This window comes from Gouania willdenowi, chromosome 9 (assembly GCF_900634775.1).
Source record: "Gouania willdenowi chromosome 9, fGouWil2.1, whole genome shotgun sequence".
NCBI lineage: Eukaryota > Metazoa > Chordata > Actinopteri > Blenniiformes > Gobiesocidae > Gouania > Gouania willdenowi.
The window spans coordinates 23791587-23818861 of NC_041052.1; the positions used below are offsets into that span (position 1 = coordinate 23791587).

General features: G+C 39.4%; 5 protein-coding genes across 5 annotated transcripts in view; 2 read left to right on the top strand and 3 right to left on the bottom strand.

Moving 5' to 3' along the window:
* The window catches only part of gapvd1 (GTPase activating protein and VPS9 domains 1), a 748782-nt gene that overhangs the window by 99933 nt on the left and 621574 nt on the right, over positions 1-27275 (top strand). The window lies entirely within an intron of this gene.
* On the bottom strand, positions 290-4269 carry LOC114469458 (serpin A3-5-like). The gene is made up of 6 exons (XM_028456994.1): positions 4236-4269; positions 1425-2127; positions 1273-1343; positions 874-1067; positions 610-757; positions 290-519 (listed from the first exon to the last, which is right to left on the bottom strand). The coding sequence occupies exons 1-6, from the start codon at positions 4242-4244 to the stop codon at positions 322-324; spliced, it is 1323 nt and encodes a 440-aa protein (XP_028312795.1). The 5' UTR covers positions 4245-4269; the 3' UTR covers positions 290-321.
* LOC114469474 (dual specificity protein phosphatase 26-like) lies at positions 4862-8416 on the bottom strand. The gene is made up of 3 exons (XM_028457019.1): positions 8026-8416; positions 7150-7361; positions 4862-5549 (listed from the first exon to the last, which is right to left on the bottom strand). Exons 1-3 carry the CDS (start codon positions 8202-8204, stop codon positions 5353-5355), a joined length of 588 nt encoding a protein of 195 aa, XP_028312820.1. The 5' UTR covers positions 8205-8416; the 3' UTR covers positions 4862-5352.
* bag4 (BCL2 associated athanogene 4) lies at positions 8790-20232 on the bottom strand. The gene is made up of 5 exons (XM_028457009.1): positions 19973-20232; positions 18705-18818; positions 18350-18580; positions 11489-11755; positions 8790-10243 (listed from the first exon to the last, which is right to left on the bottom strand). The coding sequence occupies exons 1-5, from the start codon at positions 20051-20053 to the stop codon at positions 9803-9805; spliced, it is 1134 nt and encodes a 377-aa protein (XP_028312810.1). The 5' UTR covers positions 20054-20232; the 3' UTR covers positions 8790-9802.
* Positions 22782-27275, top strand: part of lsm1 (LSM1, U6 small nuclear RNA associated) — a 5409-nt gene continuing 915 nt past the window's right edge. The window contains exons 1-3 of the mRNA XM_028457021.1: positions 22782-22942; positions 23073-23141; positions 23259-23374. Coding sequence (XP_028312822.1) covers positions 22897-22942; positions 23073-23141; positions 23259-23374 — 231 coding nt within the window. The 5' untranslated portion in view covers positions 22782-22896. The remainder of the gene's footprint in view (positions 22943-23072; positions 23142-23258; positions 23375-27275) is intronic.

Genomic DNA, 27275 nt, shown 5'->3' on the forward strand with positions numbered 1-27275 from the left:
TTCATTAACCACACATTCAAGTCTGTGACAGTAAATATGACAAAGAAAAGCTTTTAGTTTATTAAACAGCATGAATGGGAAAAATTTCAACCTGATTTTTCCCTGCATAATTAAATAAATAAAAACTTGCATAAGAATTTTAAGTTTGTAAACATATATTAATGTGTATTGTAACAGCAGATATTGAACCCCTTTGATGTGGACAATAGTGTGACCAGATGCTTCTAGTTTTTTGTTTGTTTTTTTAAAGATTTTTATTGGCCATTTTGAATCTACAGTTCAAACCAAAGGCCTTGCAATGGCCTGATTTGCATTACATTTCTATTCTGCAACAGGGTTGTTGATCTTGCCAACAAAAAGAATGCTTCCAGCATTGCGCTCAGTGATTACGACCATAAACGGACGGTTGAACTTCAGAACTGGGACGTGTTGGAAGGACAAAAGTGTGATCCCGATGCCTGTGGCAGCTGTTGCAGTGGCTCCGGCCTCATCTACATCCAGGGTAGCTTTGTGCACAACCTGTAGTACAATAAAAGCATGTGTGTGTGTGAGAGAAAAATGCAACATTAAACAGAGAGAACATGTGATCAACGTGCCAGGTGGTATTACATCAGACACTGCAAGCTTCTGTCCCTCTGAAATGCCACTCAGATCTGCGCGATCCCCAAACATGTCTGTCATTCCCATTTCAGTCAGCACTTCATTTAGATTGTAGGAAGTCTTGATGGAGAACTTTGGAATGGAGACATCAAATCGTCTACATTTGGAGAAAGGAAATTAAAATAATTTGTCTTTCCACAAATGTATTATTCACTGCTCCCAATTCAAAGCCAAAAAAATTCAAATGTGTTTTAATTGGTTCCAACTTCCAACCTGGCATTCATCCACTTTAGCCATTTGGTCACATGACTTGGGCAAATGGCATTTTCCAGCGTTGCCATATCATCAGGCAATAGCAGCAGCATGGAGTAAGAGCTGTTAAAAGGGAGGTGGAGGATTGATGTGGAGAGGTCTCTGTCATAATACGTATGAAAATTGCCCTCCCGGTTCATCATCTGGACCATGACCTAAAAAAGGACAATTTAGGAAACTTTAATAAGAAATGTGATTGTGCAGTTGATTTGAAGGAAACAAGTTGCAATTGGATGAAAAAAAAAAAAAGTAAAAAAAATGTAAAAAAAAAAAAGTGAATGTAACCATGTCGGAAATAAACTGAATAAATAAATAAAAAAAAAAAAATGAATTCTGTGATCTGCAGTGCAATTATTAAACCTTGGAGTTCTGGTCAACTTGGAACATGTCCTGTTTGGTCAGCTTGGGTTCAAAAGGAGTTGCCCACTTCCCTGTTGGACGATGAAAAGATCAAACAGGCATTTTCTCCACATTAACACTTAACAGCGTGAAAAGAGAACAAGCCTGTTTACCTTTGAAGTAGATGTAACTGACAAGATACATTACTGTGCTGGGATCCAAGCTCTCAACAAGCTTTTCTATTTTTCCATTCGTTTTGTCTGACACATACGTATTGATGGTGTTGGCGCTGTCTTTGGTTTTAGTGAAGTCAACATTGAAACCATCTGCAAAATATGAGTTCTTCAGGGTGTCCAGGAAGTCAGCGTGAGGCTTGAAGCGCTGGTCCACAAACACAGCAGTGCCTTCAATGCTGTCCTGAGACGCCTCGTTGTTTTTTTCCATGAGCGTATGGAAAACTCTGTTAACCTCTGTTTGTGTAAGTTGGGAATTGTTGAATCCTAGGCCATCAAAAAGCTGCTTGTGGGTCTCCCCTCGCGCTCCCACAGACAGGGAAGCCAAAGCAACAGAGACACTGAGGGGTGAGAAGAAGATATTTTTGCCTTGATTGTCGGCGTGAGCTGCCAGCTTCTTGTACAGGTGGAAGGCAAACTGCTTGTTGGCTGAAGACACCAGTGAGACACTGCTGTCCACCGCAGTGTCCTGCACGTCAGTTTTCTGCACGTCAGTGTTCTGCACGTCAGTGTTCTGCACGTCAGTGTTCTGCACGTCAGGTTCCTGCATGTCAGTGTCATGACCTTCATGTTGATGGCCTCGTCCTACGCAGATCACCGCTAACAGGATCCAGACACTCACGGCTGCATGCATCATGGACAACTGAGACAACAGTACAAAAGTGCAGTTTGGTTCATTCAGGTTACACAACATTATGCAATTACAATCATAGGACTGATTTTTCTATTGCTGAAGGCTCTTACAATAGATCATGCATTTTCCAACAAACATAATTTTTAAAGCCTACTTTCAATACAAAATTATGATGTTACGTCTTTTTTTTCCTTCCCAGATTTAGGGTAAATTTGAAACCACAAAGTGACACGACATCAGATAACTTTAAAACAATATTAAAACTGAATGGGTGAAGTTTGAGGTGCATTTGACCACTAATTAATATTCTTACAAAATAAACAAATGTACTGGTTATTAAAGAAAATAAAGAAAACAAATAAGTGTTGTTGAAACATTTTATCATTCCTGATATATTCATCACATTTTAAGCCAGTGTGAGCAGAAGCCAATAGACAGTTTTATATGTCGCACACGAAACAGTGATTAATATAAAAGTTTATGGATTCCATTTATCCACTTACCTTCTTTTTGGCTTCAGGAAAATGTCACTTTCAGAACAGCACAGGCTGAACAGAGGGAGACCTCCCATTTATAAGCATGACTTTTAAAGAAAGAGAACTTTGACCTTGTTTATTCTATGTTGCAAGGTCTTATTTGCTGATCCATTTTAACGATTTCTGTCTAACCACAAAATGAATTGACAGTTCATATGGCTTAGTAACATGCACAAATGAAACAGATGCTTACACATACAGTATAAAGATAACTCTTTATTTCTTACTTTCAACATATTTCAACACTGATGGAATAGATATATTTATATATACAGTATTTATGTGTGTGTGTGTGTGTGTGTGTGTGTGTGTGTGTGTGTGTGTGTGTGTGTGTGCGCGCGTGTGTTAACCCTATATCATTGACCTTTTGTTACAACTAGGATATTTAACCACATGACAAACCTCATGAATTGCATTATTATTATAAATTAATATCAACTGAAAGTTTATTAACAGAGTTCTACAGAAAGAGGACTAACACACTCCAAAACATTATCGATAAAGTCTGAATGTGTTTGTGTGTCCTTGCCATTTTCTGTCTCTTTACGTTAACCTTGCCTTCCCCTCTGAGTCACATGATGTATTGCATCACACCATGATTGTTTTAAGCAGGTACAAGCAAATGCAAAAATGGTGACTGCTACTGCTTGTGGATTCACATATTAGTTTATTTTTCTTTAAAGTCTTCAATCCTGTTCAGAAACACTATTTGTTGTACTGGGTGAAATGGTCCTTCTATCCTGAGAGTACTCAACACATTATGCCAGACATGGGCCACCTTCTATCTAATTGTGTGCAACCCCCAAAGTAAACATAGATAATGACAGACAAATGAACAAAACAGCAAAATTACACCAAAAAAGAAAACACAAAATGACTCAATAATACACCAAAAACGGCACGAATACGCAGAATTACAGAAAAATCACAATACAAAAACAACACAAAACAAATACAAAAATACACCAAATAACAAAAAACATGCAAAGCAACAATAAAACCATGTAAAAAAAAAACAAAACAAAAAAAACTGTTCTTTCCTGTATTAATGCTCAGAATGATTATTCTAAATGCTGACAGGAACATTAATCAGGTGCCCATCAGATCAGACAATCACATTTTTGGGGGCCCCACTGTAATAAAAGTTACCCATCTCTGCATTAAGTATTCAGACTAAGGAACAAAAAAGAGACAGACCTCTGTAGCAGCTGCTGTCCTGTAAAAAATCTGACCAATCCCTGCCATTTGGTGCAAGTGGAAACAGCCAATCAGATCCCTTCATTTAACATTGAGACGGAGCAGCGCCGTCACTAACCGGGCAGCAGCAGCAGCAGCAGCAGCACACACACACACACACACACACACACACACACGCGCGCACGCGCACACACACACACACACGCACACACTCTTTCTCCCCTCCGTATTTCTCCTCACATCATGCATTTAACTAATCTCCTTCTTCCCCAACTGTTGCTAGAGTCATCCGGGGGTGAACACTTGACTGTTCTAGGCTTCACCTGCTGCACAAACATTCACACATTCACACACACACACACACACACACACGGAAACTCTTACCGGTGACATGACGTCTCTGAGCAGCTGACGGACAAAACGGGGCGGAGTTAACTAAGGGATTATGTAAGGCAGTAGCGCAGGGTGGGAGATCATGTGATCAGGGGTTATTTTGTCTTAATTGTTTTTACATTTATATGGGTATTAATTTAGGATGTGATTTGAAAAATGCATTTGTTTATTAGAAAATCGGTTATCATTTGAAAAGGATGTGAATATTGTTTTTGTTTGTATTCCTTAATAATTGTTTTTGGTTTAATTTAAACCACACCCATGGGAGGGGCTAACTGTTAAAAGCAGTGTAGGAAGCTGCATAGAGGGCAGTCTTTCTCTGGAGGTGCATGTGGGAAAAATGTACCTGAGCATTTCTGAAAGCCTCTCAGCTGGAAGTAGAGCTGGGACCAGGTTGTGGGTTTTTTTTTCTCTTGATGTAAATATTTGTGTTCCACTGTAAATATTGAGCACCGGCACCATTTTTGGAAAAATAAATGAAAGTGGACTTGCCATATGGATGGTCATGGTTTTTCTTTTTGAACGAAAATCGAACCCCGCCACACTCATCCTGGCCACGCCCCCATCTGCCCCTCTCTCTCCTCCACATGCTGAAATGACTGCTATACTCAGCCCTGTCAGATACTCAAATAAACTCAAACTTTATTTATAAAGCACATTGTTGACCAAAGTGCTGTACAGATCAAAGCAGCACAACTTACAGTATTGACAAGAACGATGGCTAAGTTATAATACTAAGATATATAAACACAGTGCAAATATATATAATGGAGTGAAATAAAATAAAAACAAGTTAAAGATGTAATTTTTAACTTGTTTTTATTTTTTCAGATGTCCATTTAACTTTGATTAAATAGGCATTCAAGTTAGCAGGGGTGTGTCTTTGAACTGACAGGGTGAGGAGGGGGTGGAGTTTAGAGGAGGCACAACTTTCAAATCTTGCTAGCTCTCCAACATTGCAGACTAAACCTTTACGGTTTTAGTTTGATTCAATTAGATTGATTTTTAAATATTGACACAGCTCATGATATCTTTTATGTTTGTGCTGACTCTCTAAAACAAGTTTATGTTATTCATAACACAAGCAGACTCCTTTTGAAGGGATTCATCAGCGGTGTTTACCAAACAGCTGCTGATCCAGAGTGATGAGCTGTCGGATGAAACCTCGGTTCGGGATCACGCCCCTGTTCTGTTTCACAGCACAAATAGCCTCCACTAGAGTCAGATTCTGTTTCAGCATCAGGTACGCCAGGACCAAAGTGGCAGAGCGGCTCACTCCTACCTGACAGTGCACCAGAACTTTACCTGCCAATCACAGAGAGATATTAAGTAGACTCCTGTTAAAAACAGATTTGAGATGATTCAGAGGAGTTTCTATGGTGGCAGAGGACAACAAAAATATATTTGACTTTTTCTACATCAGAGTTATAATAAGTAAAATAACATTTTTATGAATCTTCTGTTCTCACACATAATCAGAAATTATAACAATTTCAAAAGTTTGTTTGGTCATTTACATTATTCATACAAGGTTATTCTGTATTTACAACAAGAATGTTTTAAGACACAAATGGTTCACATAACTAACTGCATATTGATAGCAATGGTTGTCTTTGTTTATTATTGTACTTGTGTAAATTGTAGTGGAAAAACCTGAAGGCCAGGAATTAGAAACTTCAATGTGTGTGTAGTTTATATCTATAGAGGGGCCTCAGTTGTGCATGCGTAAAAAAGAAATGTTCACAGAGCTCAATAACGCTCAAAAATGTACTGTCTATACAAAAAAAAAACAAAAAACATATCCCATCCCCTTCCTTGAATTATAATTGTTGTTATTCTATTAGAAATCGCCTTTTATTTTATCCTCTGATTAGACAAAGAGTGAGAAACAAAGTTAGCAACACAGTCAGTGTATCTGTGTTAAATATAGTTGATCTGTCCTGGGTCTACTGAACTATCTGCCCCATGGGTAAGGCCCACGCTATCTACAACAGTAGATAAAGCTGGATGCAAAAATTTGGAACAAAATATGATGTACTGCTGTCACAGTTTGTTTATTATAATGTGTGTGATGGCCACAAAACAGCTGACAATGAGAAATTGGCAATTCATAACTGACAATACAACATTAATAATAAAGAAATCTGCATCTTTGACAATGTTTTTCCCTTTAAATTCTGAAATGCTGAATCTCTCTCTACCCTCTATCATTGTAGTTCTTCTAGAGGTATGTTGCTGCCCACACAGGCCAGCAAAGGAACTATGCCTGGACCATTAACAGCCTATGATGTGTAGACTGTGGACTTTTTAAAAAATGTCATGATGGTGACGATAAACACAGATTCGTTGTGTGGTTCTAGTTTCAGACTGGCATGAATTGTCAGTCTGGCAGGGGAACTCAAATTTTTGCACTTTAAAAAGTAAAAGTCTTATTTTATTATTTATTTCTTTTTTTTTATATTCAGTTTAAAATGTATTTTAATCAAAATAAATAATAGTTATAATAAAATATTTTTTTTTAAAAATCCCGCTTATCAATCATTTGAAACCACTATTGTGTTTCATATCATATTGAAAACTTAATGTATTCCTATTGGGATCACTATGAACACACTTGGTGCCAAACCAGTTGATTGACAGGTGACTGGATGCTGTGTTTGGAGTCAATTAGAATCACAGAGGGCCAATTAGAATCCATTCTTCAAAGTTACATGTCAAAGTTGTTTCCAGATTAGTTCTAAACAAATGACGTTTGGCTTCACATAAAAATTTGGTCCCCTGAAGTTCAAAACTAACTTTCTAAAACAACCTAATGATAAGATGACGTATGTGTGTGCGTGTGTATTTTTCATAATGGAACTCAAGCTATGTACATAAGTCTATAGAGGGAAGCTCCCAAACTTACATCCAGTGTTAAGAGCCCTGTGGATAAAGCTTGCTGCAGCCTGAAAGTTGACACTCATGTCAAAGCCACACGAGTCATGAGCCTCTATTCCCATGTAGGTAATCCCCATTCTCTCATACATGGCAGGCTGTTCTCTTCGTTTACTGTGAGCTGCGTTCAGGATGTGAGTGATTCGGTGCTTTGACAGATCTGCCTGGTTCTCTGCACTGTATCTGATAAACACAACACAGCAATTCAGGTTTTTTTGTCCTGACAAGACCATTCACCACAGCCAGGATTTAGTGTTAAGAGATAATTACCAATGCATGTAACATATTCCAGGCATGCAAATTTGGCCTTCTTAGTGACCCTAGAATGCTTTACTGCAGAAACATGTGGAAACGTTTACATAGCAAAGCTGCCATTTAGACAAGTTCTCAATGTAGAAAGTAACTGAAGATGTGTAATGTTACTGAGTCATCCTGCATCAAAGTGTGATTTATTACAAGTGTGTCTTTCATTAATGTGGTTGGAATCCAAGTCCAAATATAATCACCTTAGGAGAGTAAACTGAGTATTTTCCAGCAGATGAAAATTATCAACATTAGAAAAAAAGTATGTTAAGATGAGGTTTTGTTTATTCAGACAAGGTTTTTCAGATTTTTTTAATCTCCCAACATGTTTTTCGTCAACTGCCAGTCTTCATTAGAGGAGTTCTGCTGATCGCCTTTGAAGTTTCACTTGACTTCCATGTAATAGTTTGACAGTCGAAACATGTTGGGAAATAAGATTTTCCTGAAAAACCTTGTCTGAATAAACGAAACCGCAATTTAACATACTGTTCAAAAAGAAGACAAAATTAATCTTGCTGAAACTAAGAAAAAAGTAGTTACTTACTGATCACCAATGTAAAGTCTTGGCCAAACTTCATCAGCATGGCTGATAATAGCTTTACCTGTAAGCAAAAGCCTTTCCAGCTCATACACAGCTAATGCAGGAGAACTAAGGTCGATTTCCACTTTACGGGGAGGAGGGTCCTCCCTCCAGGATGCAGGAAGTTTGGATCTGAACGACATTACTTTCTCTGATGTTCCCAAACAGCTTTCCAAAGAACTTATTGTCTTGCAGGTCGTAGAAACGGACACAAAAGTCACTCCTTCTCCTGCAAAAATTATAAGAGTGTCGTCGTGTTGTCAGAGCAAAGCAAACGGTGTGGCGAGACCCAGGCTGTCGCACCCTCAGCTGCCCTGCCTGTTTACAGGACTCTTGACCCGAGAATTAAATCAAGCACAAGTGCCAGGGGCCTTTGGGGACATGTTATGCTTTTGCATTAAAATAGCAATCTATTTAAAGAGCAACATGCTGGGTGGCAGATGTAGGAAATGTATTGCATTAGCTCCCAACACAACAACAATCAATCTCATTAGATTAGCATATCTATAAAGTATCAGAACAATCTAGAATTAAATGCAGCCATAAGAGTTTTAAAGTAGTTGGATGATCACATGTTAAAGTAGGCTATTACTCTCATGTGCTGTTTTTCATTGGATGGATGAACACACATCTGAGCACCGACAAAAAAAAAAAAAAGAAACACATCATCTTGTTCCAAGTTTCCATGCAAACTTTGTAATGCCATGTTTATTTTTTTCAGGTTATAAAAAAAAACATTTGAAATTGGCACTTTTTTTTCTTAAACTCAACACAAAACAAGAGACTTGCTCTACACGAGACAACGGATTGTGATGCAAAATTGGTTTTGATCGTATGAAAACAGACACACAATGCTTTGAAGGAATGAATGCTGTGTCCCAAACATCACTTAAGATTGTTAAATGGATTATTTCCTTTAAACACACAAAAAGGGGGAAAGGTCACATTTCAATGAAGTCTATAAATATAGTTGCAAATTGTCTTCACCCTTTTGAAATACAGCAGATTCCAGTTTGAAAGACATAGTATCATAGAAGTGGGTCTGAAATATAATCTGGGTCTCTGCACTTAGGAAGCAATAACATCCATGGATAAATGGGGACAGCCGTCTTTAGGGAGTTTCACTTAACTGCTACAATTGAGGTCCAATTAAAAGCAGAGATGTCATGGCTGTGTTAATGTGACATTTTATTGCATGCAGGACTGGGAGCAGGACATGATTTAAGGGCACTGCACTGTCCCAGAAGAGTACGTGACCAGTGGGCTCCGAAATGTACTCAAGTATAACATGCAAGCGGGCTGAGAAAGGGAGTCTTAATACAATAGTAATGATGATGATAATATAAGTCTCTCTACTCTGGTAAACGGCACAAAAATAATAAATCTTCCTAAGAGTCTGCCTGGCAATGAACAAGCAACAACATGATGTAAAAAATGAGTCGTCATTGGTGCAGTTACACGCAGAGACAGAGTCACTTACAGTTAGTGCAACCATCAGCCTTCCACTCTCCCATCAGTGCTTCACGTACATCAGCATATTTAGACTTCAAAGATTTATTCTATGTGACAGCAAGTGCTCCACTTTTTCAATGACGCCTTAGGGATGTTACAGTACACTGGAGGTGGAAGAAAACTAAATCAACAGACCGATCCACGCAATGAGTCAAGACCCTCATTGTGTCCATGTAAGTTGTGGAAGAAGAAAAAAAAAAAAATTGATCCACAAGCCAAGAAGTGCATTTCAGAAAGCTTTCCTCTCCAGTTGGTCCAGAATTGCCTGGATTCTCTGTACAGCTTCCTTCCTGGCTTGCCGAACATTATCTTGTCCCAGAGTCTCCACAGAGTCCAGCTCCAGCAGCTCTTTGGTCAGCAGTTCCTCCAGACAGCGGTAACTTTTGTCTGATTTTTTGCCAACAAACTCATCGACATCTTCCTGAAGAAGCATAACTCGACCCATGACCATCTGCACCTTGGCTAGACCGGGGTTGTCGCTCAGGGGTGGAGCTCCAGTTTGCCCTGGGGCCGAAGGATCAGCTGGTGAAGGACTGGGCTCCACTCCACTAGTGTTGTGATACATTTGGGGCGGAGAGCTGATTTCTGCAGGTTTACCATTGGGGGGATTTGGAGATGGGGCCGGTCTCGGTTTGGGTCCCACAAGAGGGGGACGCTGGTTCTGTTGGTCCTGGATTAGGGAGAGAAAGTATGAGACAACAGATACACTGTACACCCCAGGGTTGGGGTCAATTATAATTGTAATAGTGTCATTGATAAATAATTTAAATTGTTGTAATTTAAGTAACGAGTACAGTAGTATGGAAGTATGCATTTATGTGGAAGCTTAAGTAGAGTTGTCAATTATGGCCAAATGAGTATGTGTATGAAGGTTGGAAGTACAAAGCTGTGTACATACTCTGTACTCTGTAGTGTTATAAAGCGGTATATTTGTGGGTGCAATGTAAGATAGCGTGTGCAATTTCCCTGGTTTAATTCTAAAGTTTGTACCAATGCAGCGGTTTAGGTAGAATCTGATAAATGTGTACAAATAAAACTATTTATTTAGCGTTTAACAGTTCTTAGTGCAGGGTTGATTATCTTGTGTGTGTTATAGTCCATATTCACAGGTGGACAGTGGAGGTGGGGTGCACACACACATGCGCGCTTCTGTGTCCTGAAATTGACAGAAGTGTCCCCTTTAAAAGCAAAAGTAAACGGGAGTGCATTGCCCCGCTCTAGGACTCTCTCTTTTAACATACTCGGGCTGAATAAACAAAACATGCACGCACGCACACGCACACACACAAACACAAACACTAAATTCCTTTGGCGTTTAAGGCAACAAATGGCAGTAAATTGTGTTTAATTGACGTGAAGATTATGCAGACGTCCTTGGAAAACTTTCCCTTCGGTAAGGGGTCCCTGGATATAAAAGCTTTGAGTCCCCTGGTGTAGTGGTCTCATTTTATTATTTAGTATGTGTTCTCCTGACATATCAGACCCCTGGTTATGACTGAGCAGCTTTGAAACACAGCCTCCACAATAATCACTTAATGACCACAGTATACAAAAATGCTACTTCTATCAGCAAAGCACTCCAGGTCACAAAACTCACATCATAATGGATTATTATTGTTCTGAGGTCACAGCTTTCCAAAGGGGTCCACCATCATCAAAGCTCAAGCATGTGGTAAATGAGACATTTGCATGATTGATGTGTTGCAAACAAATCTGCAGCAACAGTGTGATGTCAAACCCTAATGTCAATATGAATCGAAATTAGTCAGGAAGACTTTCAGTCCTACAATGCATCTCTGACATGAGAAGTGAAGGAATAAAACAGGCACAATTCAGTATTAATCAGGATTAGCCAATAAAAAGAATGCAAATTGTCTTTTTTTAAAACCAAATAAGCAGCAAATCCTATCAATACCTTGGGCTGGTACGGTGGTGGTGCTCCACTTCCTGTTCCAGGCCAAGCAGGTGGTTGCAGTGGACGGACTGGATTCCCATGGTGGTTCTGTGAAGGCTGCTGACCTGGTTGCCACTGCTGCTGTGGTGATCCATACTGACCAGAGTGCACCCATGCATCCGGCTGTTGATTGGGATGTAGCGGCTGGTTAGTCGGGTATGGAGGATTTGGAGGTATTGCGTGTCCATCACCGTAATGCGTGTATGGCCCAGGAGCATATCCTGGAGCCTGAGACAAAGTACAATATGTTTTGTAAGTTTCACTCTGCACCTTCCTCTTGGAATATGCTGCAGAATAACTGGAAAGATACTTTTAGTTGAGCAGTGATTTTTGTTTTTCTTTCATCATTTAGATTAGGAACAGTGTTTCTTGTATGTGTAAGCAAGTTTTGTGAACACTGCCGACTATCTTGGACAGGTCTCAATTGAAAAATGAGCCCAGATCTAAATCCCATAGAACACCTGTGGAGAGATCTCAAAACAGCAGTTGGGAGAAGGCACCCTTCAAATCTAAGGGATCTGGAGCAGTTGGCAAAAGAAGAGTCACGGCTTGAGACTGCGACCAAAACGGTCGCATATGCGAATATATTTTCAATGTGTGCGAGTGACAATTTTATCTGGTCGCATCTGTGTGGGTGCGCATGGGTGACCGTATTTTGGACAGAGCGGCTGAGCACTTTGTCACGTCCCACAGAGTGCACCTCTTTCTCGCGCTCTCCCTCTCTCCTGGTGAGGAGATTGTGCGCGGTCACGCACCTTGGCTGCAGGTAATGCAACAGTGAATGCATCGAGTATAAACACCAATGAGCTCCTTTGGAGTGCGTGCGGTACGCGAACGGAGCCAGGCATAACGAGTCCTTCACTGAGTGCGCACTCGCATTGAGAGCAGCAGTAAAAATGAAGAATGTCCTAAGTTAAGCGATAGCGCGTACACACTCATCAGAATCAGCATGGAGGGACATGAACTGACGGACTATGATGCCTGGCCAGATGTACAGCTGTGGTTCTCTCAAAGCAGGGGTCTGCAACCTGTGGCTCTGGGGGCATAATGTGGCCCTTTGACTCTTTTGCAATGGTTCCCTATAGCTTAAAAAAAACTATTGAAATAAAGTATTTTTTTTACAGAGGCTATTAATGATTAATGACAAATAAAATCAAAATATAACAATTTGTTAACTTAAAATAAATCACATTGTGCAATAACTCCCACCTTCCTACTTCACCTCCTGCAACATCTACAGACCATCAACTTTCCTGCACCTGTGATTAACCTTCAGTTTTAAATCCCTGGTAAATATAATTAAACCAACAAAAACACTATTCTGGAAGAAAATAGAGACAGATTCATTTAACCATCAATGTGCCGGTTAAATATGCATGCTTTATGTGTGGCAAGAAATGAGCAATTAGCTCATATTAGCTCATGTTATATAAAAAATATTTCTTATATAACATTGAGTTCATGTAAACTGAGATGTGTAAGAATTTTAAGATGCAAGATACTGTTTTATTTATTGATGTCAATTTATTTTATTGTTTTGTTTTTAAGTTTCCATTTACATGATCACTATAAATCTAATTTTAACTGTATAGAATTTAATACACTGTATTGTCTTGTGTTGAGATGAGGTTAAATGGTTCCTTGTTGAGTAAAGGTTGCAGACCCCTGACCAGGGGAAGAGGGTTAGGAGACCTCACTATCAGAGCTGGACCCTCTGAATTTAATTCCATGGGGTGAAGCAATGCAGATGCTAAGTTGTTTTTGCTACTGTTAAGTTAATTCAAGTACAGCATTTCTGCAAAATAAAAAAACAGAATACAAGTAACCTGTTATGCTTTGCTGTTATTTTTTTTTGTTACATCTTCTTTTAAAATTATTCAAAAGAAATGACCTGTTATCTCAACCACTGCTTGTTGCAGAAAAACTTAATAGTCACTAAAAATTGAAAACATTTTGCCAAATTTCTCACAGAAACGTAGCCAAAACCATCCGTTCCTGATGAGGCGGTTAGCATTGAGGGGCTAACACTGTTCCGGTAGGATAGGAGCAGCGCACCAACTGGTAAATCCAGAAACGGTGGTGTTTACATATAGGCCTACACCAACAACAACAGTGAGTTAGTCTCATGTCACTTCTCTCCTAATGTAGAATAACTGACTATAAAATGCAGGCCCTTTTATTTACCCCAGGAATTCACTGTTATGATCTTCATAGCAGTGTATATCCTGCCCAGTGCTAACTCCAGAGAGGCCCTGCATGTTTTAAACTGCTCCATCAGTGAACTGTAATCTAAACATCCAGAGGGAGTTTTCATTGAGGCAGGGGACTTTAACCAAGCTAACATGAAAACTGTTTCCTCATTGCCATCAATATGTGGATTTTGCAACCAGGGTTGAAAACACGCTCGACCTGACCTAGAGTAATATCAAACAGGCATTCAAGGCCGCACCCCGCCTCCACCATCTCTCTGTGATATTGAAGCAGAACTAAGCAACTTGCACTTAGCGCTCCCCCTAAAGGTCCATTTTGTTTATGTCACTGTCGTAAAAACTCCACAACCCCCGCCACCTGCCCCACACCCCAGCTACATGCGCACCTTTGCTCTCCCATGACGGTAGCAATTGATCACTGAAAAATCTTAACACAACAGTGACTCTAAGGGTGCTTTCACACATACAGTCCCATGTGACCATGTGAACAGTATGAGGAAGAGAGATAAATAAATGAATGATGTGGGAGTAATACGGAAGTAGGGCTGGGCGATATGGCCTTTTATAAATACCGCGATATTTTTAGGCCATGTCACGATACACGATATATATCTCGATATTTTGCATTACCCTTGAATTAACACTTTGATGCACAAAATCACACCAGTATGATGATTCTATATGTCTACATTAAAACATTCTTGATCATACTGCATTAATATATGCCAATTTTAAACTTTCATGCAAAAAAGGGGATATCACAACTAAGTCAAAGTTGACATAACTGTATTTATTAAACAGTGAGTGGCTCAAACATAAAATTGTCAACAGAAAGTGCACGTTCTGTGCAAAATTGTCACAGAGACATTTCAAAACAAGACATTAGTGCAGGATGCAACTCAAATGGCATTTCAAAACACAAAATTAAAGTGCACTTTTTGTACATAATGCCACTACAATATTTTAAAACAAATAGTGCCCTTTTGTGCATGTTGTCATTAAGATGACATTTCAAAACCACACTAAATTTAAGTGCACCTTTTGTGCATAAAGTCCGCGAGTTTAACAGTATGGTCATTTTCAACACCGCACAGACTACAAGCTGCGATATATCGAGTATATTCGATATATCGCCCAGCCCTATACGGAAGGAAGTGTGGAAATATGTGTGATGTATGTTTGTGTGCTGACAACGTGGCTCTGAAAATGGATGGATGGATATTTGTGTGTGCTGCCTGATGGAGCGCTGTGTGTTGCTGCTGAGCTATCACTACATGGAGTTGCTCAATTCCTCGGACAAGGGTCTTCTCTGCCTTTTTTTTGCTGATCAGGAAAAAACCCACAAGCAAGTGAGGGCCTGGCCTGAGTGAGCAATGGAAACATTACAGGACTGCTTTGAATGCACGAATTGGGACATGTTTAAGGCAGCTTCTACGGACAATCACCACACGTGTGTGGAGGAGTATACCGAGTCAGTGTCTGCATACATTCAGAAGTGCATGGAGGAGGTTAATGATCAAGAACATCTCCACACGGGCCAACAAAAAACCCTGGATGACCAGTGAGGTACGTGCAATGCTGAAAGCATGGAACAATGCTTTTAAATCTGGCGCTATGTTGACAATAAAGACAGCCAGAGCCAAACTGAACGTGCCATTAGGGTTGCAAAGCGTGCCCACTGTCAGAAAGTGTAGGGCTTCTTCGAGGATCCCACGAACACCTAACGAATAGGGATGTAACGATTAGTCGTAAGGCAGTTAAAAATCGATTCATAGGTATCGCGGTTGATATCAATTTTCTGACAATTGAATTGCAGTACTTGAAGTGTTGGCAGCGGGCGGAGTCTGCTAATACTTTCTTTCTGGCCGCCTTCTACGCTTAAATATGTTAATAAATGATTCATTACCCCTTTAGCACCGAAGGAATATCTGTAATATTACTTGAATATCTGTAAAAGTCACGTTTTTCTATTAGCTCTCTCTGCTAGCATAGCATCTCTTCTTCACTGCAAGATATCTGCATGCCAACCGACCACTGGGTTACCAACGCCCTCTGCTGGTCCAAACAAATATGACGTAAATCAGTGCAATGATGGGTTTTTTTTTTTTTTTTTAAGTCCAATTGTTAAGCCACAAAATACATTTTCAGTTGCACTTTTAAAAGAAAAAGAACTATTATGCAGTTTTGCATTGTTTATTATAGAACCAGAATTTAAATTAATAGGCTTCATTTTCATTTGTATTATTCCTTTATTTATTTAATTCAAGATTTATTTTTAGTTAAATTGTATTGTTTTGAATAGTTTAGCAAGGAATTATTTTGACAATGAAAAATAAAAGGAAAATAATACAGTATTTTCTAGTTTTTTTTCCCAAAAAAAAAATTTGTCTACAGTCCCATTTTGTAAATGAAAAAATCGTGAGAGAATCGTATCGTGAACCCAGTATCGTGAATCGAATCGTATCGGGAGTTGAGTGAATCGTTACATCCCTACTAACGAATGTAGCAAGGCATACATCACAGGCTATAAAGCTTCTCCCCCCACCCCGTGACAACAACATGAACTTTCTCAACAACTACTTCGCAAGATTTAAGAAGGCCTGGGCGGCAATATCGTTTAACGTGGTGTCATGAAATAGCAGCGGTATCAGTTTCAATACCGTTTTTTTTTGTTTTTTTTTTTATGCAATGCACTTATATAGGAGATAAATATTAAATATTTTTTTATTTAATGCCTAAACATGATTCTATGTCCAGCAATAGATCTGTGAGTGAGTGCTGGATGCAAAAAAAAGTGTTGCACCTCAGCTGTCAGCACAGTGCGCTGTCCTCAGAGCAGATCAGAGAGGGAACGAATTGAAGCACAAGCATCCACTATTGAATCAATCTTTTTTCAGCACAAGAACATGGAACACTGCGCACCTGTGCGTGTTTGACATGCTGGTTTCCCCGTGCGCTGATCTAATGTTGACATTAACAGTTGTCTTAATAAAAGCAGGCTTACCACTAAAACAAACGTAAATATGTCATTTGTATGAGAGAAAAAATAGGTTTTAATTGTCGGTTTTGGGTTGGGCTCTGATATAAATACCTAATGTCTGTCGGACCTCAGCAGTGCATGCACACCTTCCTCCTCCTATTCTCACCACTTTCTACAGAGGCTGACCAACTGCATCTTTGTCTGGTCCGGTGCCTGCAGTGCCTCCGACTGGAAGTCCCAGCAAAGAGTGGTGAGGACGACAGAAAAAAAATCATCAGGACTTCACTTCCTCCCATCCAGGAGATCGCAAAAAACGCTGTCTGACTAGGGCTCAGAAAATCAGCAGAGATCCCTCCCACCCCCACCATGGACTGTTTACGCTGCTAGACTCTGGAAAGAGGTTCCGCAATCTTTGAAGCAGAACCTCCAGGTTTTGTAACAGCTTCTTCCCTCAGACCATATGACTTTCAAACAAAAAAATAATACCCTCATTCCCCCTCAAACCCCCTCAACCGGATTTCCTCACTGGATTGTAAAAAAAAAGACAATATAACATACATAAAAAAAGTGAAATATACTTATCTGTATAGGAATCTTACACCTAGCTTTTCCTCTTTACATCTATTTATATCTGCACCTTTATTTATTTTTAAATACTACTTACCTTATGTAAATACTTGCTGCTGTTTTTTTGTCTTGTTTTTTAATCCTTCAATACAAGCCAATGCAATTAAATTTCATTCTTATATGTACTGTAAAGTTCAGGTTTGAATGACAATAAAGAAAGTCGTCAAAGTTGCAATTTTTAGAGCAGTGACCCATTCAGTCTGTAGCTCCTTTAAGACAACGGTTTCTACAGCTTCATTCATGGACTTTTTAATGCCATTTGAAATTAAATTTAAGATCGACTTCACAGTGAACACAACTTAGGGGGAAAAAATGCCACATCAATTACATACCGTAGTTTCCAGACTATAAGCCGTTACTTTTTCTCACACTTTGAACCCTGCAGCTTAAACAGTGATGTGGCTAACTTGTGGATTTTTCCCGGTTTTATAAGGTTTATGCCGCCACAAAATTTAGTTGGACATTGATTTAAGACAATTATGGCCGTATTTTTTAGATTCATGAATTTAATGCCTTTAAAGACTTTTTAAGGATCCGCAGGAACCCTGAAGACAGTCGCAAGAGGGGCCACACGAGTGGTGTGTAAACAGAGCTCTGTGAGCTGCTGTAGAGAGCTTCAAACACAGTGAGTTTGTGGTGTTACAGAAGAAAAATACATGCATCCACCGTTTCCTCAAACATATCTCAGTGCTTCCAACACACATAACTTCAGTTTTACAGTGGACAACTGAACATCTGCACTGTGTATCCGACGGTCAGCGGCTCACACAGAGAAAGCACACTGGGCCGTAATTCCTCGTGCCTCTGCCGTGGGAGGTTAGGGAAGTGAGTGAGTGAGTATCAGCAGGGGGTCTGACACAGAACACCAGAAACAAAGTGAAATGCTAAATAATCTTTCAGATAAAATAACATTGTTTTAGGCGATAGTGTCATTTTCTCCATCACCAAAACTAGAAAACTCATAATATCGCCCAGGCCTACAATAAATAAATGAAACAGACTTACCCCCTGACAGTGGGGGCCTGGGTAGTGATGATGTGGGTGCTGAGGGTGGGGCTGTCCAGATGGTCCACTGCTTTGCTCAGCTGGACAGCACTGGTTAGGATAAGAACCTGGAGCTGGTCTCTGAGGGTTGGCGCAGTAGAATGGGTTGGATGGGTGAAAACCACTGGTTGAGTATTGACTTTGTCCTGGGCTGTACACCCCATGGCCATTTGGATAACCTCCTGGCATTACCTACAAAGGAGGCACAACATTATCACTGCTTGTGTGCAAGTGGTGTATGGTGATGCAAGAGTGCGTGAGTAGTTAAGAGACTTAAGATAAACCGCAGCCTGTGATTATGCACCATGAACTGTACCTGTGGGTTGTACTGTGGCTGGACCTCTGACCCTGATGGGTAGGAATTTGCATAGGGCCCTGTGGACTGTGGATACCAGTATTGTGAGGTGTAGCCTGTATACTGAGGAGCATCCTGCAAACAGAGTGAATAGCAAAGGAATTCACATGTCAAATATTTACCAAGGTGACAGCACCTAATGACACAGGCTCAATATCTGATGCTTTTGAGCACACTTACATAACATAAACAGGACTTGTAACAGTGATGAACAAATAAAAGATTAAGTCTGGATTCCATTGTTTCAAATTGATTTGATTGGTATGATGAAGAAATGTCCCCTGTTTCTTGAACATAACATTATCAGGCTGTATGTATATAATAAATATTAGGGATGTCCCGATACAACTTTTTCACAGCCTTCATACATACTCTATGGATTATTTAACGCTTTGACAAATATTTTTCCAAAATGGAAAAAACAAGATTTTTAGGTCCGTCCATAGTGAGAAAAGTTAGCTATGGAGGTACAGTTCTAAGAAACTAAAGGCGTACTAATAATAAACAATATTTTATTAAAGTTTGATTTAGATACATGACTCTGATCTGCTTTTTGGTAGATGTTGGTTTTAGCTTAGTCTGTTGTACTCAGATTTCATCATATATTTGATTCATTCATATTACTACATTTGGTATATAATGTGATCTGGAGTAATCCAATGTGAATAGTACTCAATTGCGAATTTAAAAAGCCTAATGTATCATGTAATCTACCTCTTCTGGTAGAAGTTTCAATGATCGGCTTTGAATCCCCCCACAGAGAACCCTATTAGAGTTACTGTACCCCATACCAAATGTGACCACAATAACCATGTCTCCTCCTCTGTCATCACTAAGCTAGATACAGTGGTCTTTAGCAATGGTTTACAGGTAAACCGGTTTAGTTCTAACAATAAACACTACTAAGCCAACCTATATTAAGCCAGTCCGGTCTTTAGAACACTACAACAACCGGTCTGTACTACGTGGACACTTCGTGGAGCTATTCACGGTGTTTCCACGCCAAGTTGAACGTAACAAAGTCGGACTAACAGGTGAATTTAGCAGGCTAGGCTAGTCGTATCTATTACATAATGGCTGCTAGCTCTGTTAGCCGTCCAGCTAACATGGACAGAGGTTCACTGAGGCCAGTTAGGTTCAAGTGTTTCCTCCCAAAAGCTTTTCCCACCACACACAGCAGACAGCTGCCAGTTCCACCACAGTCCACCAAACTGGTTCGGCTCACTCACCATCGTGTTGTTCCAGTCCCCGTGGTTGTTAGGTCCCGGGTTACAAGTCGAGGGCCAGCCAGGTTTCAGGTTGGACTGCATTGGGCGGTGGTGGATCAGTTAAACCCCGTCATTGGTCATGGTAAACACAAACAAACCTCCACCAAAAGAAAAGAAAAACCAGTTGGCTCCTATGAGTGTCAGAGAGTCTACGGGGTTTTTAACGGAGATTCTGTTCAGTACATCTGAGTGAAATGACAGCGTTCAGTGTGTACTGTCTCTTTAACTGATAGCTCGTCTATAAAGAGGAGGGCTCACTCTGCTCAGCCCTCAGCTGCGCATAGAGGCAGAGGTTTGAAACCAGGGGAGCTTTTTTATAGAGTGGGACGATACACATAGTTCACGATACGATATTTTTGAAGAGGGTAAACAGACCAAAAAGGGGGAAAAAAAATAGCCATGCATTGTTATGACCTTAACTCTGGACATACGTGTTATGACCTTTCTAACTTAATGAGTTAGAATACCATCCTGATACCATTCACTCCCTCGACAATACATGTCAATACGTTTTAAAATCACAATATCTTATTGCACGATATATTGTCCAATCTTTCGTTTTTGGACCTCCAGCCAAGTTAGTGTAATGTTATGGGTACTTCTAAACATTTATCAAACAAATTCAAAGTTTTACTATAAAGTTCCTTTGAAGGGAAATTAAAAAAAAGAAAATGTCTTTTTGTATGGTTGCCGTACGGACAATCACCGGTGATATCGGTACGTTTATTGAAGTAGCGTCTTAGGGTTAGTGTTAGGGTTAGGTTATAACCCTATATTGCAACAATTTTTAGGGTTAGGGTTAGGGTATTGGTTTACAGTCAGGTTTAGTTTTAGTCACGTGACCTAAACTGGTCAATGAGGGGCGCTGCGTACAGATAGAATGTTGGTATATTGATACGGCAACCGTACGGATAGCCACCGCCTTAACCCTCCCCTTGTTTTAATCCACTTTGATTGTAGGATTCAATTAATTCAATTCAACTACAACAGCACCAACTACAACAATAAGTTCATTCATAGCGCCTACTTGAAAACATAATATCTAACATTGTTAATCTTTCTAGTAGTCCATGACCATGTCTTTGTTTAATCAGAATGTCTTTTTTTAGTTTCCCTTTTTGGTTTACTGTTAGAATTCTAAAATGCTTGAAATATAATTCATATTAATGAATTTCTTGTAGCTGCTTATTTTACTGAGTAATTTTACAATGTTGGCTTAATGTTATGTGTTAGTCACCCTAACAAAACCTGTAATAATAATAATAATAATAATAATAATAATAATAATAACTTTTAATATGTATTTTTTTTAGTTATAAATCTAAGAATCTAAGTTGGTTTCTTTCAAAAGAAAACAACTCTAAATGTATAGTTGTGTTGTGGTGCAACATGTTAAACACTTACATGTTGATCTTGCTGAGATGTGGTTTTTTTGAGACGTGTGTTTAACTCTGCTCCGTTATTATTGTAAATTTGTTGCTGTGGTTTCTTTAATGCACAGAAAAATCCTCAGTTGACAAAGAAATGTAGAACACTCTGAAATGTATCTTGTTTTATTGCAACATGCCAATAATGCCTAAACCATGTTTTACATTATTTTTTTCCCCCCACCTTTTATTAAAATTGGCCATTATACTAAATCCTGACATAACATAATAATCCAGTGGTTCTCAAAGGTTTTTGTGTATTCCCCACTTCCAACAAAAGTGAACGTTCAAGCCCCACCTGCATTACCCATTGCCCCCCCAAATAATACTGACGAATGACACATTTTCAAATTTATGGAACGAACAGGGAACGTTTAATAATAAATCAAAAAGTAGATTAAACCAATCACCTGTATAAAAACAAATTTAAAAATACAGATAACGAAGAAACATGTTGGCAATTTGTGCCTAAAAGCTTAAGAAAACAAAAAAAGAATCTCTGCACGTATTAAACAGACCATAAGGGGACATGTAACATTATGTTTCATAGAGCAAGTAACATATTTCATTACAAAATCAAAACTCAAAGACTAAATTAAACTAATTACCTGCATAAAAAACAATTATAAAAGTGCAGCAGTCAAAAATACAGAATATAACTAAACATTGTTTGCAATCTGTGACAAATAGCTTCAGAAAACCAAAAATGAAATTGTTTTTTGTTTTTGTTTTAAAGGCAGCTATAGAATGTTCATTTATTGTTCTGCTCCACTTCACATGTCATCCTCAATCATTATTTTTACACTTTAGTCCCATGTTGCATTTTGTTTCCAGTCCATATCTAATGCAGTCTAATAATGTAATGCTGTATGAATTTCTGCTACATTTTAGTTTTCTTATAATTACATTATTTGTGTGTTTGGTATTAATGTCAGTGAAGAAAGGCGTTTTAAAATATTGGCATTAAATTGACAACGTCCTCCTGTTTGTCGCACCCCACCTGCCATGTCTCAATTCGCGCCACACACTTTGAGAAGCACTGATTGAATCCAATGTTTCTGGTGCACACTGTGATCATAGCTGCTCATCACCATTGTTTCTATAGACAATCTTTGACAATCTTTGACTGCGCATGCGCGTCATCGGACGATCTAACCTCAATCATTTGTTCCAAATCTTATTTTTTTTATTTTTTTTATTTATTTATTTATTTTTTAACATTCATCTACTCTCGTGATCATTCCAACATGTGTGTTTGAAAAATATTTTCTGAAAAGCCCAGAAGGTTATTTTGTTGACGGTGGCGCTCACAAAGGGTTAAAACCCCCACCGGAAGTCTGTCATACGTGTATAAAGACACTTCCTGTATTGTGCTTGAAAGAAACATGTATTGAAACATTCATGGATCTTGAGAACATCGAGATTATTGACAAGAAGTGAATCCAACATCGGTTCAAGATGAACTACGTGCCTGGGACGGCGAGTCTTATCGACGACATAGACAGTGAGTCACAATGTGCTGTGCAGCTGTCGTGGAAAGAGCGGTTACCGTGCTATCACAGGGTCGGTGTGTGGGATCAAACCATGATTCCAACTATTCACTGTTTTCTGTTGTTGTTGTTGATGATATGCAGAAAAACACCTGGTGCTGCTCAGAGACGGTAGGACGCTGATCGGTTTCCTGAGGAGCATCGATCAATTTGGTAGAAATCCTTCTTTTAATTAAAATTAGCAATATTTATTGTGGGAATTTAAAAAAAAAAAAACAAGCAATGTGTTGGGTTCACGGTGTTTCTGCTTTCCTTTTTGTTTCTCTGCAGCTAATTTGGTGTTTCACCAGACGGTGGAGCGCATCCACGTGGGGAAAAAGTTTGGAGACATTCCCAGAGGAATCTTCATCGTCAGGGGAGAGAATGTGGTGCTGCTGGGAGAGATAGTAAGTGTACTGGCTCCTCAGACTGGGATTATAGTCCGATTATAGAAGGTACATAGATATGAATGAACCTTATTGGAGGTACTGAGCCCTGCAAGCTCCATCAGTGCATGAAACCAGGTTTTCTCAAATGGGGGTACCCGATGGCACTACAGGGAGTACTAGAGAGAGAGAGGGGAAAATTAAAGGCCCATGTTATGCTAAATTGACTTTTCTGTGCTTTAAACATGATAAAAGTACTATTTTGGCTTCATACACATGCCCAAAGTGTTTTTTTCATTGATTCCCTCAATCGTTAGTTAGAGGGTGATTTGCTCCTTTCTTACTGCAGGGTGAGCCCAAACACCTCGCTACAATTTGATGACGCGTGCCCACTTTGATGACAAATTTGCGCAGCACTGAGCTGGAGAAGCCACGCCTCCAGGAAGCTCTCTGCCGTGATTGACATGTAAACAGACACGCCCACGACGGTGAGCGTGTCAGCGTCCTTCGCGCAGTGCTATGTATGTATTTTTTACAGTCTATGTATGTACCAGCAAACGCCCCGCCCCCACGCTCTGTCTCATGTTTATAAAGCAGCATGAGCTCGGCTATGGAGTGGGTGGGATTAGGGCGGGCCGTCCTCTGGCCCGACGAGGAGGAAGTCAGTGTCCCGTCTATAGACACGCCCACTAATGAATATGCATAAGTAGGCCGCAAATCAGCCTGTTCGTGTAGAGTTGCTCAGAAAGTGACTTTTCATAGGCTAAAACTCTGGAAAACAGGCGAGTTTGGGAAAATAAACCTCAAATACTATGTTTTTGGGGTTCTTAGAACAAATGGAGATGGGTGAAAAATAGCATGACATGGGACCTTTAACAAATAAAGTGTCAGCCTTGAGCTGCGTCCAAATAGTCCCGCCTATCTCCTTTACTATCTACTGTTCCTTCACTCCCGGAAGTGTTTAAGTGGTGGCCATGATAAAGAGCGTCTACGCTTTCTTTAAGCTCAGGAAAAGAGGCTCAATGCTTCCTTTTTTTTACCTCCTTTAGCCTAGGAAACACTGATGCATCCTTTACCAAAGGAGACAAGATAATGCTGACCCACAATTCCTTGCGGCAACAACATTTAAAGGGACACGCACACCTGAGCGCTCACGGAAACTCATCACCAATGCAATAATATCCCTTGAGCAACTTTAAATAAATAATTATTTATACATAAGCCATATTTTCAGATTATAACTGACATAAAACAGACACTGTCATTCATGAATAAAGGATCAGACATTTTTATCCACATTATGTTTTATTCAACATAATTCATATTAGTGAGTAGAAGGTGAGTGTGAGCAACCATTCTCAATGTGACATGCTTTGGTTTCACTTTTGTTCCTCGTAGCCTCTTTTCCTTTGATTTACATTAAAACCTTGTGATTATTGAGATTATATCAGCGGAAAGTGTTATGAATGTGCTTTTTGTCCATTTTTGGAAATTTGTAGTTTCCTCACCACGGCAGACGACACTAACCTTCACAGATTATTACGCCACCTAGTTGAAGTGTCTCTGTCAACACAAACATGATGGCCTTTTCCTTACTCCTCTCCTAACACCTTTCCTTAACCCTGTGACTCCTCCCGTCGGACCCTACTGCCCAGACTCTGTCTCCAAATTATGTCAAAGTTGCAAGATGGAAACGCCCCTAAGCGCTGTGTTTTGGCTTTAAGAACGTGGGAACAGCTCCAGTGCACGCCCACTGGTATCAGCCCGCGAAATCCCATATGTGTCAGGCTCTATTTGCAGATAACAATCACTCGTGAGAGTGGGGAGCAGTTTTAGGGGAAACTGGGGAGCTTTGCATCAGAGAGGAAGAGAATGATGAAGGTGAGCAGAGCAGCGGTAAAACTGTGAGAAAGGGAAGGACGGTGGTACGCTCACTAAGAAACATCATTTAGGCAAAGCTGTGGAAGGTGAAGAAGAGAGTGGAGGGCTAAGTTCAGAAAGCAGAGCTGAGGATTCTGAGGTTTTCACTGGGAGGGAGCAGAATAAACAGGATTATTAATAAATACATGAGGGGAACGGATCATGTTGGACAGTTTGGTGAGAAATACGAAGCTGAGATGATTTGGTCGCGTATGTAGAGAGGATGAAGAGGAAGGTCTGTGAAGAGATCAATGAAGTCCCAGATGATGCATCATATTGTGCACATAATCAATCATCACTGATGAAAGTTATGTTTAGATGCAAAACGGAAAGGATGATTATTTGACTTTTTGTTGTGCAACATAAAACCACCAATTTAGGGTTTTTGCATGTAGTGTAAACTCCTCCACACAAGATTATCTGTTGATCATTACAGGATTTTGGTCACTTTTTATTTTATTTTCTAAAACTCCACTTTTCACTTGAGCTGTTGAATGCAGTCCTCAATTTGTAGATATTGAGCCTCATTAGATTTAGGTGTGTTTGAGCAGGAAGGCACACACAACCTGCTGGACTGCAGCCCTCCAGGACCAAACTGGGACTCCTTCAACCTTTTTTAAAACTGATTTCCAACATGTATATATTTAAAGTACCTTAATGTTGTTTTAGCGCTCACAAGTACAAACTCTTTATTTGGTGCAGTATCTTAAAATATTCTTCAAAAATCCTAAAGTTCAAGTAATCTAATCCTTGTTTTTTTTTTTTTTTCAAATATTTTTCAGGCTGTTTGCTTTCTGTGCTTGAGTTGATTTATTGTAAATATAGTATAATGCTAAACAACTTATGTTTCATGCATTTTTACCTATACCATACCATGTATACTATGAAATAAGAAATTATAAGTAGTTTAATCTTAACAGATTTTTTTAAACATAAATGATCAAATTACACATGTTGGCCTGTTTGTCCTACATGCACAAACAGTAGCACCTCATTTCCCCCCATCTCTCATCTGTGCTGCTTATGGTAAGTTGTCAATGAACTAATGACCTGTGAGTTGTTTTCCACATAGTGTGTGGGCTGTAGGAGGTCTCAGTGCACCACTAACCTCAAATGAAGGAAGTCAGTCAAATAGCCAGATTTGTGAAGATTCTTACTGTAGCACAAATAGCCCTGTCTAATGTTTACGGTTTAAGAAATCTGTTAAATTCATAAATAAAGACGTTATGTTTTTTTTTTTTTTTTTTTTTTAAACCTTACATTTGGGATCCCCACCCGCCACAAGGGGGTGCCAAAGATGTCACGTGATGCCCAAGGTTGCATGTCAGAGATGGACAAATACACCACAAATATATAATTATCTGAGCCATGGCAGCATTTAGAATAATGACCAATCTGAGCAATAATACTTCAAAGAACAAAGATTTTGTGTGCGTTTTCATGACATTTAGTGTTTTTTTTTGTTTTTTTTAAGATTTATTGTTTTGAAACTTTGTTTTTGTTTGCTGTATTTTTGTGTTTTTCAGTGTATCTGATCTGATGCTAAGAAGTCCACATGGGTTATATTTGAGTATCTTAATTTAAAAAAAGTATATGCTAATTCAGATTATGTATGATTTCCGCGTAGCATTTTTTTCTGCCCACATTAGAATATTAAACCATTCAGTTAGTTAGCCACAAACACTGTTAGATTTTTAAACAGTCACTTCATTCTTACAGTGCACATGTGAGGCTTGGGTTATCACATAGAGGGAGCTTCAAGGGGAAAAAAGCTGGGACCACTGGACTAAATGATGAAATTTAATTTATATCGCTATGCCAATGGGAATGTACTCAAGTATACTAGATCTCACGTCTGGAACTTTGCAGAGCATTGATTCCTCCTGATTTGATAGTTGATGCTTGGTGCTGTTTGTGTCTGCGCTGACTGGTGTGTGTGTGTGTGGCTGAGTGCTCAAAGTGCACTTAGGACTGATGAGCATTAAAGTGGAAAGAGGTATTT